The sequence below is a fragment of the Lichenostomus cassidix genome, chromosome 11 (assembly GCF_008360975.1).
Source record: "Lichenostomus cassidix isolate B80296 chromosome 11, HeHo_3.0, whole genome shotgun sequence".
Classification (NCBI taxonomy): domain Eukaryota; kingdom Metazoa; phylum Chordata; class Aves; order Passeriformes; family Meliphagidae; genus Lichenostomus; species Lichenostomus cassidix.
The window spans coordinates 20,215,699-20,231,232 of record NC_139492.1 but is presented as its reverse complement, the minus strand read 5'-3'; the positions used below and the strand labels follow the sequence as shown (position 1 = coordinate 20,231,232).

Genomic DNA, 15,534 nt, shown 5'->3' with positions numbered 1-15,534 from the left:
AGCAGTACTTAAATCCTGAAAGATGCATTTATGGGACTGCAGTGTTTTGCTATTCAGCTGAAGCCTGCTGCTTGCCACAGGAGACTGACCATGCTCAGGCTATTAGTAGCCCAACCTCTGTCAAAGTACCCAACAGCTTTATCCCACAAAAATGTGGTGGTTTAAAATTTCTACGTTTTTGTAAAATTAGTCATAATTTGTCAATTACCTTTCTTCTACAGGAGCAGGTTAACCAAGAGAAACTTGTGTCAAGAAAGCTTTTAAGACTCTTTTGGTAACATGGAGGTCACAAAATACTCTGCTGCTTCAACAGCATTCAAAGGAGGTTCTGCTGGCATGTGTTTACTACTTGTAGGAAGGGCACATCTGTACTGTAAAGACCTCACTACAAGAGATATGATGTGGGGATATTCTCATTATAGTATTTCACTCAAATGCAAATGCTCTATTCACCAAAAACAGCAGTGAAACCTCTGATCCAGTTCTCTGGCTTGCAAGCATCATGCTTGCCTGAGTATGTATGTGGGCATATACTAGGTACATCAGATGAATTTGCAAATCCTTTTGTGCAAAATTGCAGGGCCTAATTGAGAAGGAAACCTGGTTGTCCCTATCAGTCAGTGTCCCTATTACTCCTTACCTGCTGGAGACCAAACATTTAGATGATGGGTGCAGAGGCCAGCCCTGCACTAAGGCAGATAAATGGCCAGGAGGTGCCGGGGATCAGGCCTCCTAGGAGCATGTGAAATAATAAAGAAAATGACCGATGTCTGCTAGTACGTGGTTTCATTCAGTTCTATTTGAGTAACACTGTTACACTGTGCTCATTTCAAAGCTAAGCCTACCTTGATACTGTGAGAGGAATGTGGAGGAAACCCCTGTGATGTTCCTAAAATGCCTGGACTGCCCCGGTAAGAAAGTGCAGCACTGCACACTCACTGCAGTCTATTAAAAGTGCAGCTTTATGTTGTATTGGCTCTTATTATCTGTCCAATATCAGGTTTCTCTGCTCTCTGTATCTCAATATCCCGACTTGGAATTCTACCTGCAAATGGCAGAAGTGTGTCATTAAATCCCCTGATGTAGAAATGGGCACTGTGTAAAGCTGTGCCCTGCAAGCATGCTGGAGGACATGGTGGGGTCTTCTCCCTGTCTCACTGTGTGACTGATTACTAACATATAAATTCCAATTTTAAAGAAAGCAACTGCTAATGGAGATTGGTCCTTCTGTAGCAGCTTAAAGGGCAGATGCCAGCCTATTCAGCTGATTTAATATTTGTTGCTTAGCTGAGAAATCTCACAAGTGATAGCTGCATCTCTGGGAGGGCTCTCACAGTGCACTCTACACCTGCAATGATTTTCAGTATTTACCAAGAAGAAAAGCAGCTACAAAATGCTGCTGTAAAGATCACCAACTCAGCTTTAAAAATAGCGAAAGAGTTCAGCTGTGTTGGGGAGTGCTGTGGGTCAGACAAGGACAGCATGACAGATAAAGCTTTTTGGCAGCCCACTCTTCAGCCCTGCTCATGCCAGTGGTAAAGACCCCTGCACCAATCTTTGAAGGACAATTTGTTTAATGGAAAATGCTGGTTTTTTTTCCTATTTTCTCCTCCTAACTCTGTGATTGATCACAGTGAACAGATTATTCAGTCTGGAAAATTCACCAGCAACTGCCACCCAGTGGGAAAGCCTCTTGCTGTCCATTCCTGAAAGCTGTCAGTCCTCATGGATGTGTTGTTGGCCAAATCCGAAAGATTAAATAAAACATCAGTATGCAATTTCAAGAATTACACAGCACACTGAAGGATTTTTTTGTCACACAAGTCTGGGCTCTAGCAAAAGAAACCAACCTGGAAGTTGGCACCATCTCTCTGACCCCCACACTGCTCCATACTCCCTGCTTACCTCGCACAGCATCTCTGCAGCTTTTTGCTGTGAAAAATGTTCATGCTTGTGAATTAAAAACTGTTTGCATGTATTGGTGTCCTTGCAAACATCAGCTATGGCTACCAAGAACCCACGTGTTCTTGGCTCTTCATCAGCCAAGGGACAGTGTGGGGACCTATGGGGCAGCATTACAGGAATGAGCAGGTCTGGAGAAAAAACATAGCTTGAACTAAATTGCTTAATTGCAAATAAAGTAAAACTTAATTCCCACTCTGGGTTTTATGCCTTCTGCTCTGATCCCACAAAGATGAGCCATGCAAAAGTGTCCTCAGGCTCAGGCCAGTTCGTGGATTTTGGACTGTGCTTACACAGCTTCTGCAAACTTGGAATTCATTAAGAGCATCTTGAAATTAGGCATCACTTAATCCTTGATTTCTGAAGGAGAACAATGGGAATTTCAGTGTGTTAAACTTTTAAGGTAAAGCTTATTCTTCAATATTACCCTGAACAGTAAAAGTCTGAAATGTTCAAAATGCCTTCCTGAATTGAAATTCCAGGCAATACATATTTAAAACAAAGCTACATGAAAACGGAAGTAACAAATCATCCAAATATATCAACTGGTGTATTATAGCTCTTATGTTATTGAGAAGAAAAATTGATTTAGAATCTCCTATAAGCTCTACTGCCATTGCCTAGGATCTTATACAACCTTTATTTTTTTTTCAGATGTAAACAAGACATGAATTTCTTAGCAAAGTTTGTGGTTGTTGCAACTTTCACACATGCTTGATCAAAAATCATTCAATCTCTCAAGTTTACATTCTTCTGGCTGTAAATCTGTGTTAGTATATTTTGTGTAGTTAGTTTTACCTCTTAGCATAGTAATCTCGGCATTTATGTCTCTCATTTACATCTCTAAGTGGCTTTATCTCTATTTATCAAAGAATGCAAAGATAGGCTACTGGTCAATGAACTGGGGTGGAATTTAAAAGCAAAAAAATGGTATTTATGCTTCCTGGAGTGTGTATGACTATTGCACAATGACATTTAACTTAAAGCTTGCACTTAACTTGAAGTGCACTTTGGTAACTAGCTCAACCTGAGTTTAGATGAGATTTTCAAACACCTATCAGCTCAGTATACACTTTGACAGACACCACTTATGATGCCTTGTTGCTGTCTTCATGTATTTAGAAACCAATGCTGACTCGTATCTTGACTTTATTTTTAAATATTTAATTTATTTTTAAAGAACAAGTTTAGACCATTTTACTGACAAGAACTAGAAACTTCTGGATTTCCAAAAGAAATGGCAGCTTTCTTGCCATTCTTAAATATCTATGATCTGGGAACTTAAGGACCTTTTGTAATATGATCTCAAGAGTTAGCAATACTAGTATATAATCCTTTGCATGTGTGAATCCTGTATTTGCAAATATCACAACTACTTTTTGAAATTAAGTTTCTTCAGAATTATGTGATTTCATGTTGCTCACTGATGTCTTTATGTATCAGGTATATCTAACCAGTTCACAAGCTGTATAAAAAATTAAATCAAAAGAATGTTGCTTCTGCCCCCTGAATAGAAAAATGTGTTTACAGAATAGTTTGAGCACACAGAAACATGGAATTAAATTAGCTAATCCTGCAAAATACATGTTAAAACAGACATGAATACACCTGGGTATTCATGATGGTACCCCAGGGGTCCATCACAATGTATAGGACCCTGGTTATAATACACACTTTCTCTTCTAGTTTTGCAAGAGATTGGAAATCTGTCTTCTTCTTCTTCTTCTTTCCTAGCTGCCTAAAGTAACAGACATATGTTTGAAGCATTTGCTTTATAAAGGTCACTTTACATAAGTTTTATCCTTTGTTTGAGGTTTTTCAGTTCTGGTGCTTCTGAGCAGCTAAATCTCAGCCAAGACTTCCTCGGATTATCTCAGAAGAGCTCAAAGGGTAACACAAGGATTTCAATAGATAGTGTATTCATAGACCTGTCTTCAGGGAGGTTTTGTGAGTTGATGGCTAGAAGTGAAGTTGCTCCTTTTGGCCTTTGTATGCCACTTACCCCTGTTTGAAATATAGAGGATGATCCCTACCTGCTGCAAAGGGCAGCCAGGATGCTGCTTCTGTCCTCTGACCATGTCTGGTCACATTTGTGGTAAAATGAGTGAATGGGACTGGCCCCCGATAATTTCAATTAATGAGAACAGATTACCCTTGTTGGCACTGCTCTCTGCTGTGCAACTTGAGCACAGTAAGGTTCATTCTCATCTGCTTCACTGTGGTGTGACTGCCAACCTCGCTCAGGTATGTGGGCAATAAAGGATTAATGTGTTTTGTACCTAGCTGCTTTAATTTAATTTAAAGCCTGATCCTATGAGGCGATGAAGTCCTCTGCTCTTGTTGCCTTCAGTAGGATTTGAGGGACTTGGGACCAGTTAAGAAAAGCGTCTTTAATTTTCCATTGGGAGCACAAGCCTGTTGAGAGAGAGCTATTTCTTCTGTATGCACTTGTAATATGTACAGGATTGGGCACCTTTTGTAATAGTCTGCTTAAATCTTACTGCGTTGCTAGGGAACTGGCCGTGTCCACAACCAAAAAAACATGGAGACATTGTGTCCTACTGGTTTCTGGCAGAGTTTACCATAAGAAATGGCTTTATTGCAACAAGATCTACTAAGAAGGAGTACAAAAAAGGTAATTTGTCAGCTTTTTTTTTTTAATTACAAATATTTTAACTCTATCACACACATGGAAATCCCCTCCTAGCTGAAAGTTAGGCCTGTAAGGACACCATGAGAATCAAACATTTATTTCCTTTATTCTTTAAAATACTGATTAATCTATTTTTAAATTTACTTGAGTCAAAGTACAGTGTTTGGAAGCTTAAGAAGCTTGGATACTCTCTGCTCTTTTGTACTAAGGCTAGTACTATTTTCAAGACACTTATAAATAGAGTTGATTATATATGTTTCCAAAATGTTTTTTGGGACTTTTCAAGTTTTCAGAACGCATTTAAGAGTATCAGAAAATAAGAAACTTGTATTTATGGAAACCTAGAATGACATCTGATACAGTTTCTTATCCCTTTCAGGACATCAGAATTCTCTGTGCTGTTTTAAATTAGTGATAAAACAAGGCTTAATACTGCAGATACCAAAGAATGTCTGCTATCAAAACAGGACAAAATCTGAGCAGAGAAAAAAATAAGCTGGGGGAAATGGAAATGAAGTATAGTCTGAGGTGATCTCCCTTAAAATAAGCAAGGAAATCCTGCCCTATTAAGCTCTAAAGAGAGCTGCTAAAGAATTTTGAAATAATCTAGACAAGGAACTCAACCCCACATTTTCATTCTTGTCAGTCCTTTTCTTGCAACTCCCTAAGAAAAAATGATCCCTTGGGTATTTTGTACAAAATTATGAACTTTTATGCACTCACTTTAAAGCTCCAAGTCCTCATTCCTTGGCAGTCATTATCTTCAGGTTTACAGAGAAGAACACGCTGATCCTTTCCAAGGCATAGGTGAGCAGGGAGGCAAGAAACACTCTTCTGGATCAATCAGCCTTGCTTGTGGGGCCTGACCAGGAGCAATCTCATAGCACAGCACTATTAAAACCCTATCATATATGGCACCTGTTAATAGCTTTTGCTCCTTCTCTCAGGGTGGTTGCACAATTTAACAGCAAAAGGATGGAAGACACTGAGGAACTGGGAGACTAGACAAGTAAGGATGTTTTTTTCTTGTCAGACCTGTAGCTTATAATGTCATGCACATGTACACAAGTGCAATGGCCTTTTCACAAAACTCCTTGTGCTATAGAGAAGGTGCTTCAGAATTCAGACCTCAGCTTTTGTCCTCCGTTGTCTGGATGTGTCTGTATGAGAGCAACTTTTTATACTGACTGCTCATCCCTGTGTGATTTTCTAACCCAGAGTTAGTGTACAATAATTAACGTGCCTATGAGTTGACCAGTGCTACAGGTGAATTAGAATTTTTGTGTAGGGCAGCCTTGTGACATTTGTTGCCATAGATCACTCTTTCTGACCCAGTGTATTAAACAGAATGAGATTCTTCCTTAACTTTTTCTCATGGTATTTCTCCTGGTATATTTACATCCTGGTGGATGTAAATAAGGTCCTTATATTGTTCAAACATAATTTTTTGTGGTATACTATATTAAGATGTTTGGCCTGATCTAGATTAAGCAGCTTCATATAACTGATGAAAGAGCTATTGTTTCTCACTGCAGAAAAACTGCCACTCATCCAGATCACTGACCTATTTCTTGGAGTTAGTGGTAATCTTTCTGAAGTTTTACTGATTTGAAATGCTATGTTTTACACTATTGATATTCCAGTCCCACATTTGATGTGTGATTACACCATCATTTAAGGATCAGATAAAAAAAATCAACTTTCTTTTCAGATGCAAAAAGATTTTAGTTTCTGTAAGTTTTGGTACTCTTCTAAAGAAAGTGTTAAATGAATCAGAGCAATTCAGCTTTGGGGGTTATTCCATTACTCAATGATATAGAAATTCCTCAGGCTTAAACATCACCAATATGGTCCTCTCCACTTTTCTTGCTCTGAGATCCAGTGGAATTTGTCTCTATTGCCTGAAAGAGATGATGAACCATGTCTAGGTGTAAGAATTTAAACAGCTCACCCTAACACTAGACTGGTTCATCTATTACCCTGCAATCAGAAAAACAGAATCTATAAGTTCATGAAGATGGGAACAGTTTGTAGACAATCACTCTTCAAATCTTGCTTTTCAGCCTTGACTTGCAAATGCCAGCACCAGAGGAAAACATCAGGAGAATAAATTAATATTGCATAAAGAGATTTTGTGGAGGTTGGAATGAAAAAATGTATTTACCACTATACATGGCTTTCCTCTGCAGGACAACAGGGCTTGCATATTCTCTATGCTTTCTCACTATACAGAGAGAGATACAAGCATGTAAAAAGGAATTAGGGTGCTCAGATGCTCAGTCAACGTTGGATTGCTGACTCCCTGCTCTTTGCCATGGAACACCTGCTAAAGAACTCTTTGGGAGACTTCTGAGTTTTTCAGGACCAGCAGAAAAAAACAACACAGTCAGGATGTTTTATATTTGGGGCACTTCAGTACTGTCAAATGCCTTCTCACTTTATCATGCTGCAATCAAGATCACAAAAAAGTGTGGCAGCTAGTAGAAACTCCCCCACACTACAGCAAAAAACAGGGTCTCAAAAGGAAAGGTTTGGCACATGAAAAGCTCCAAACACAAAAAAACTAAACCTTCACCAAACCATTTCTGCTAGTTGTGAGCCTGCCAAAGCAGAACAGACTTTCTCAACAGAAAAGACTACATTATGCTAGAAGGAAATGAGCTGCAAGGCACAGGAAAAGGGAACACGAGTGGAGATTTATGGCATTGCTGAAAGCAGGCACTGTACTGCCAGATCAGGAGTGAGACTCTTACCAAAGGATGCTACCTTTGTTTATTTATCAAGGAAGGAGTTTTTGTTGTAGGGTATCTAAACTACCAGCATTCATTGCAGAGAACTCATCGATTCAGCCCTGTGATCAGAGTCACTATGTCCCAATCAGAATTTTCTACTTTTTTAGAAGGTAGGAAGGTAAAAAACCCCAAAAAACTAGCAAAACTCACCCAAACTAAACCTGCCCAAACCAAAATCATCAATCAACGAATACTTGATAGCTAATGACTTGGAAACAGAATTGTGTGGCAATTGTTGCAATAAAGTACAAATTTAGTGGCTTGGTTCCCCCCTGCATCCCCAAAAAGATTCTTCATCTGGTCCTTCTGCTGTTCCTGAAGACCATATGGGAAGGATTTGTTCATATTGACATTTTTTACTTTGATCTTTTGGTGCTGTTTTGGCTCTTACTCTTCATGTGGTTCATGAGGTATTTCACTTGCTGAATTCTCCTTGATATAGACTGCAGCAGAAAGGCACATCTGTGGACAAACAAAACCCTTTTCTTTGTCCAGAAATATTTAGTAAAGAAAAATGTAAAGTTAAGGTTTGTAAGGTTCTTTTTTCCCCCCTCCTCTGCCAGGAATTACTAATTACAGCTCCTTTCTAGACTTCCTCTGTAAGTAAGTTTAGTCACAGAAGTAAGCTGCTAGCCCAGAGTAGCTGCACAATCTCCCTGAATTTTTACCAAGCTTAATTTGAACTTTGCCATGGTTTTTACTTTCAAGTGAAACTGCAGCTTGTTTTCAGCTCCCTAAACTCAAGTGAAAGACAACCCCAAACAATCCTGATGGAAAACTGTATGTTGGAACAGTCCTGAAGAACGTGGGAACATGGTACCACCCCTAAAATATCATGCCATAAATGTAACTTGCATTTCAGATGGGTATCTCTAGGTTTCTTTTTTCCCAAATGCAGGATGGGATCTTTCTCAGTAGTATGAACCTTTTTTCCTATTAGGTACTACACCAAATTATGGATACCTATCAGCTCAAATGTACACATGGAACCTGGAGATGTAATTTCCAGTAGTTTTGAATCTAAGCCTAAGCCTCTGGGCTATATGGAAAAAAAATTCAGAAGTCCCTCAAAAGTGTCTTTGTGATTTCTTACTAGTAAGGAATATATGCCATTTATCTTGAACAAAAACTGACTGCTGACTTTACTAAACCATAATTTGCATTTATGAGAGGACAAGATACTGAATTACATTTCCCTACAGTCCAGAGCTAGATCCTGAACTACTGCCTTGAAAAAAGCCCCAGTTGTGCTTTTGTAAATACTTTGTGTGTTATGTCAGTAAGTGCCATGTGGAACAGATAAGGAAGGCTGAATCCTTTTAGAAAATTTTTTTTTTGAGAACCATTGCAGTGTAATCTGTATTACTCTCACAACTCAGCAAACAAAACTGTGTCCTGAAACTTCAGTTAGCTATAAAAATGAAATGCTCCCACATGGACTGAGAGGGAGAAAATTCCTGCTGCCACACCACTGTTTTCTATGACTCCAGGTATGATCACAGAAATCAGGAAAAATCATACAGTGGTGTGGGTGGGTTTTTTTGCTGGTTTTTAATATACCTTTCTTTCTGCTGCAGTTCTGTAACTTGGGTACTACTCCAGTGAAGCCTATTGGGTCTGCCTAGGAACGATGTCCTAATGATTTTTTACTTGATGAACACATGGATCTGATGGGTGCCAGTTGTTTCAATGACCAAAACCCAGCCCACTTAAGCAATGGTGGCACATGAAACGTGATCAGAGAGGATACAGCAAGCACTGGGCATTAACACCTATCCAATTCCATTTGAGTTCTTGTATGTTATGAAAAAGAGGAATTTGAACGCTATTCCCGGTTCCATGTGTTCTCTTTCCCTAATGTTAAGCTAGCAGCTTGCTGAATCCTGTACTAGGTTTCTGCCTAGTGTGATTTTAGGACATGTTAGAATGGCAAGAGGCATAGTGGTAAGGAGACAGCTAATTGACACACAGGAAGGCTGGTAAATAGTTTTCTGTTAATGTCAAGGAGAAAAAATCACATTGGATTGCTGCAGCTGGAAGTGATATTTATGCAAATAAAAACTTCCCTGTATACGCATATGCAATTATTTGTATGTAAGTACGATGCCAGGCAGATATAATGACAACCCAGGCAACTCAGTTGTTGTCTTGACGGATTATCATGGTGTGGGCAGTAACTTGCACTACATATTGGGACAACTGTGACTTAAGGAAGCATCTCTAATGTAAGGAGGCTTTTCAGCTTGTAGGCATTCTGCTGAGACCATCCACCGGGTGGATGCCTAACAGCAGCTAGGGATGCAAGTAAGCATGTGCTGTTGTCTGGGCAATGTGGACAGGTAAATTCCGAAAGTTACTTTATGAACTAGCAATAACTGAATGTATTGCTTACTGGTCAGCTGAACACAGTTTTGTTATTATCACTGGATCTGAATCAGGAACCAGTTCATAAGGGATTTTATATTACATTTGTGTGTGAGTAGAATAAGTAATGCAAACATTTTTTAAGCAATGACAAGTCAGCTGATGCAGGTAACTTGACTGCCTGTGCTCAGCGAAATAAAAAGACATATTTAGTTTTAGCTGACATATTTTATTGTAGCTCAATTTGTATGTCTTCCAGTAGGTTTTATATAGCCTCATATTAAATCATTCACAAGTACACAACAGATTTCATCATAATGAAAGTATGACCCTGTGGCTATTTTCATGCAGTTTTACAACCACATAAACAAAAGTTTTAAGAGATGTTTAACTGTTTGTTTTATTTAATGTTACTTGATCTGTATTAAACAGTCAAACAACCCTTTTTACATCTGTCATATATGTGTATAGAGTTAAATATACATTTCTAATGTAAGAATGGTGAATTTCGTTTTTCAGACCCAAGAACCAGGCTGGTATTGGACATTAATCAGTCTGCACTTTCTAGTTCTTGTACTTCTCTAAAAAACAATGGAATGTGGTAGAAACGACGCAGAGGCAAGTCATGGAGCTTTTCATCTTAGCTTTTCATCTACATAGGCAAAACTCCAAGGAAGGCACTGTATAGCTAATATGCTTGTGCTCAAAGAAAACACACATACACTAATCTTTATTACATACACAGTTCTACAAATGAGATGTAAAGCCAGCTATGTGTATGTGCATGAAGTAACTATTCAATTAAATGCAGAATTAATTTCTGTGTCTGATAAATAAAATCCAGTGTGGATTTCAAACAATTATATAGTATCTGTAACTAATTATCTAGGAGATAATCACGCATGTATGTCACTACTTTTTAAGCTCTATCAGTCCATCTAAGTATTGGCAAGCTTGATTTGTGGTGTATTTGAGTGCATTAGAAGATATTGATGTCTGGAGCCCATGAGAGATTTGTTTTCACCATACGTAACTACAGTTGAGACAGAGCAGTTTGGGTGCTTCTACAGCAAGTCTCAGGCACTTTGCAAAAGTGCTCTTCCTGTAGCAGAGATGAATTGCCAGCAAGATTTGTTACTACTATTAAACAGTGTTCAGTTTTACAGACATTAACTATCAGCCTCTTTTAGAGTTAAAAGTTTTTGTATTTAGTACCTGCATTTACATTAGGATACTCAGAAAAGGTGTCTGCTGCAGTGTGAAATAACATTTGGAAAGAGCCTTCTCTTATCAGGCTTGTTTGTAAGCAAGTTAAAAATATAAATGAAGTAATGAAGGATAGACTTATGTTGTATGAAGGCTAGGTTGCTGGAAGAGATCAGGAGACTGTTCTATGGGGAGGATATAGGACAGGCATATTATATTCCTATTTTGATGTAGTTTGTTATGTTTTTTTTTCTGAATATTTTTTGTTAGATGAACCGGTATTTCTTATGGCAAAACCTTTCAAACCTCAAAAAAAGGAGGATAAAAATTTGAAAGGATGAGTTTTGTGAGCACCTTAAGAGATACAGCAATTTCTTGTGTTGACAAATATCTCAGTTGTAAAAGTAGTAAGAAAATTGCGCTATAATTCTAAATATGACAAGAAGATTGAAAAGGAACACCTGTTTTCCAGGGAATTAGCACAGGGTATGGGAACTTCATGATAGCTGGCAAGATCCAGGCTTTTTGTGCCCTTCCTGCTCCCTGAACCAGTACATGCCCTGCATTCACAGGGCAGGCTGAGCTCCTCCTTAACTCTAACAGCCAGAAGTATGGCATGTTTAACCTGGATGACATGATGTACCTGTAGAGGTTGTTTTTATTTTCTTGGTTGCAACTGTGATGGAGTACTAATAGACTACAAAATATCAAGAGATCCTGACGTTATTGGAATACTCTCAAATACGGTATAATGGTGATAAAGGTGCTCCCACCCCCACGTCTTCTCTTTCACTTCATTTCATTGCTTTCTGAGTGCTCCCTAGCACAATCTGACTCCCCAGCTCTGTAACTCATATAATGCCTTATTTTAATCTAGCAAAATTAGTGTGTAGAAGGCAACCACAAACTTATTAATCACATATTTATAAGCTCATATTTACAGTATTTTTCAAATACTCCCTCATGTTTCCTCTTCTTAATTACTAGAAGATTTTAATTCTCTATATCCATCCTGCAGTGGATTAGAATTGTAGAACAGTCAGCTAAACCAGAACATTTGGTGTAATGCTGCCAGATCACAGCATGAAACTTCTATTTGTTAATGTAAAAATATGCTCATACATTTTCTGTATCTGCAGCATTTTCATATGCTATTTGAGTAAAGATAACCTGCAAGAACATTTAAAGAAAAATAAGAAAGTATAATCTTTATGTCTGTGCAGAGCAAGAAGAGGTTTTTTCAAAAGTGACTTCTGATTTTCTTGGTGTTCTCAAGAAGTAAAACTTTGCTGTGGGATGCATCAGAATTTGATGTATTGACTCTTGAATTGTGTTTCCCTCCTGCACTGAAAACCAGGAAATCCAACATGATGGCTAACATAAAAGTCCTGGATTATCCTTTGGTCTGTTCCAAAGGCTCTGACACACTGACTGCGTCCATTTTTTCCCCTGCCATTCAAGCATTTGGAAATAAGTCTTCCTCCTATGTTAAATTCTATCAAACAGAAAATTTATGAGTTAACTGGTTGCCTCATATCAATTCAGATCAGCTAGCTTATTTTATTTCTGAAGGCGTCTTAAATAAGATTTCACTTTGTTAACTCCAGTAATGGCTTGCAAGTCGACCTGATGTAATTTACAGTGTCCTCTGATTTGAGGCTGTCATGTTTTATGCAGTGACGCCTACAAAGCTAGACTATACTCTTACTACATACCACTTTGTTACTGATGACTTTGATACATGATGTAATTTCATGCATCTGCACACAAACAAAAAAAACTAAAAAAAAGGATCCTAGGGTTGTGTTTCAAATGTCTTCTATGAAAATATGGCAGAATTTGCAGAAGAATTTTTACGCTTCATGTGGCAAAGCAGATGACCTTCTCTAATATTTAAACCATTTGAGAGTACTATAGTTTATCATAAATGTCAGTGCTTTTCCCTGCTCAAATGTTCTTGATTAGATGAGAGGCTTTTTCACAAGACTTGCTTTGGACAAGTGTAACAAATATGTATCTGCTTGCAAGATGTTGCAAATAAAGTTGATGAAAGGTAGACTGGGAGAGAAGGGTAGCAGTCTCAAGACATCATCCTCTAATACCTAACAAATGATATAGATGCCGTAAGTCTTCCCTACGGCCAATAGCAACTCTTGCAATACCTAACCCTCGAAGTGCCTTAATTATAGCACTGTGCAGCACTCAATACATCAGTCTAACACAAGGTCATCTGTACTCTATTGAGATCCAGAACCTAGATTTCTCCCCTTAGATATGCTGAGGGATTCAAAATAAAGGTATGTTGGTATGCGTAAAACACATCTTCACACAAACTGCTGACACAGATTTTAGTGTTTCACTATGGGAAAGGAATGAAATATTTTTTCCTTTCATATAACGGCCTTGCTCATAGTGATCTTATTCAATGGGATTGAAATTTCTTTTTTTTTTTTTTTTTTTTTGCAAGACCGCATCCACCTGAATAGGACATAAAGGCGATACATGACTAAGAGCATAAAATTGCAGTAGGGCAGCATGTTCTCTTCCTCATAATGATGCTTGGTGACATCAATCACAGAGACACATAGATTGGGGCATCCCAGCCAATTCTGCTACTGAACAGTGTATTCACATGGATGTGGCAGATCATGTTGTGCCCACTGTTACCCCTCCATGCTGCCATGGACCTTGACCCAACTGTCACTGTGAGTTTTTTCCATAGCTCTTGGTGAAGTAATGGCTGGGTCTTCCTATGGGGTTTTGAGGCTCACAGGGTTAGTACAGGCTGCTTGTATTCACTTGGGCAAATTTTCCTTCCCCAGGCTCGTCCCCACATCTCCAGCCCAAACGCCATAGTGATGGAGCACACCGAGGAAAGGTGCTGAGCACACCCTGCTCCAGTTTTCCACACTATTATGGGAGCAGCTGACTGCTCTGCCAGCGACGGCTGCTGCGGGACGCGGGAGAGCATCGCTGCCAACTGGCTCAAGGGACACTGCGGGTCCCGGGCCACTCTGTAAGCGCCTTCTGAAAGCTCACGCCACCACCTTCACTTTGAAGAATCTCGATCTCAGATAAACGAATCAATCTGGTTTAGCATTAGAAGTAAGCACCGCAGAAGCCTCAACTGTTCACCAGTCATAAGGAAAAGACTTTAGGAAACCTCACGTTTTTGCGTTCAGCTGAACGACTGGGCAGAGGGGGCTGTTACTGCTATTGGCACCTCAGCACAGACCGTGTGTTACAGCGACAGCGACCCGCCGTCCCCGCTGCCACCGTCCCGCCGCCCAGCTCGCTGCTGGACGAGCCGCGCCGTCACATCTCAGCGCGCCACAGCGCGCTGTCACCTGTCCGGTACCGCACACCTGCCCGCGGAGCCGTGCATCGCCACACCGCCGCCTGTCCCCGAGCCGGCCGGTCCCGAGCCCCCGCCCCAGCACAGTCGAGTGGAACGGGCTGTCAGCGCTGCCGCGGGCGCGCAGAGGCGGGACGCGATGCCCTTACCGATGATGATGGCACAGGCGCTCACCAGCCCGATCTCCTTCTTCAGCGCCACCCGCTCGGGGCCGCCGGGCGCGCGCAGCTCCCCGCCGGCCATCGCTGCCCGCGCTGCTCTGCCTCGCGGCTCCGCGCGCATGCGCCACCTCGCGTGCTGGTGGGCGGGGGGGGTCTCGCCGAGCGGCGACAGTGGGGGCGCGTGCACGGGCGGCGCGCGGAAGGTGTCCCGGACCGCTCACGGGTGGCGCTGCGTGAGGGCTGCGCGTCACTCGAGGCGCGGCCGCTCCCACACACCTTGCGGGCGTGTCCCCAGGAACAACCGAGCCAGCGCTGTTGCGGTGAGGGCTAAACGCCGAGCGGTGGGCTCAGACATTTGGTGTGTCGGACGGCGGGTCCTGCCCGGTGCCACGAACCAGCCTGGCGCCGTACCGGGTCCCCTGACAGGGCCGGCCCTGCACGGGCTCCGTGGCGGCCGCCTCCTGCTGTGCTCTATTAGTTGAGGTAGCGCGATAATGTAGAAAAAAACCATTTTATTGCTTGTCATTAGTACTGCCACTTTAGCGCAGTTAAAACCAAGACGGGAATGCCCAAGATTGACTGGTTTCTGTACTTTTTACGTTAGTTTCTCCACTTTCCTTCCCACGTTGTTTCCCCACTTCTGAAGGGATCCAGTCCCAGCCCGTGCCTGCACCGACTCCTTCGCGTCTGAGGGGGCTGAGGGGGCTGCTGGGGCTGCCTCCTGTGTCCCCCACAGCCACCCGGGGCTCTCTGGGCGGGCAGAGGCTGCTGACGAGCTACACTTGGGGTTATCTGCCGGAGAGCTTAAGGAAAAATGTTTCCTTTCCTTACACAGGGGATGGAGCGTAAATGTTGGGATCTGTCTGTTCGCAAATCTTTTGTTCCGTGAACAAACTGCCTTCCCAAGAAAGTCAATGAATGAGGTCTCCTCTGCTCTCATATGACATCAGAAGGCTAAATCGTAGTTTGGGAGCCTGGGCTCTTCCCTCAAGTTTAAACAGCCAAGGGTTTATTGATGGAAATCCTCAGCTTGTTACTTGT

General features: G+C 41.1%; 1 protein-coding gene across 1 annotated transcript in view; it reads right to left on the bottom strand.

Annotated features, from left to right (window-relative positions):
- Positions 1–14,629, bottom strand: part of SLC7A10 (solute carrier family 7 member 10) — a 38,959-nt gene extending 24,330 nt beyond the window's left edge. Inside the window, exon 1 of the mRNA XM_085072102.1 lies at positions 14,482–14,629. Coding sequence (XP_084928228.1) covers positions 14,482–14,614 — 133 coding nt within the window. The 5' untranslated portion in view covers positions 14,615–14,629. The remainder of the gene's footprint in view (positions 1–14,481) is intronic.
- Positions 14,630–15,534: the final 905 nt, after the last annotated feature.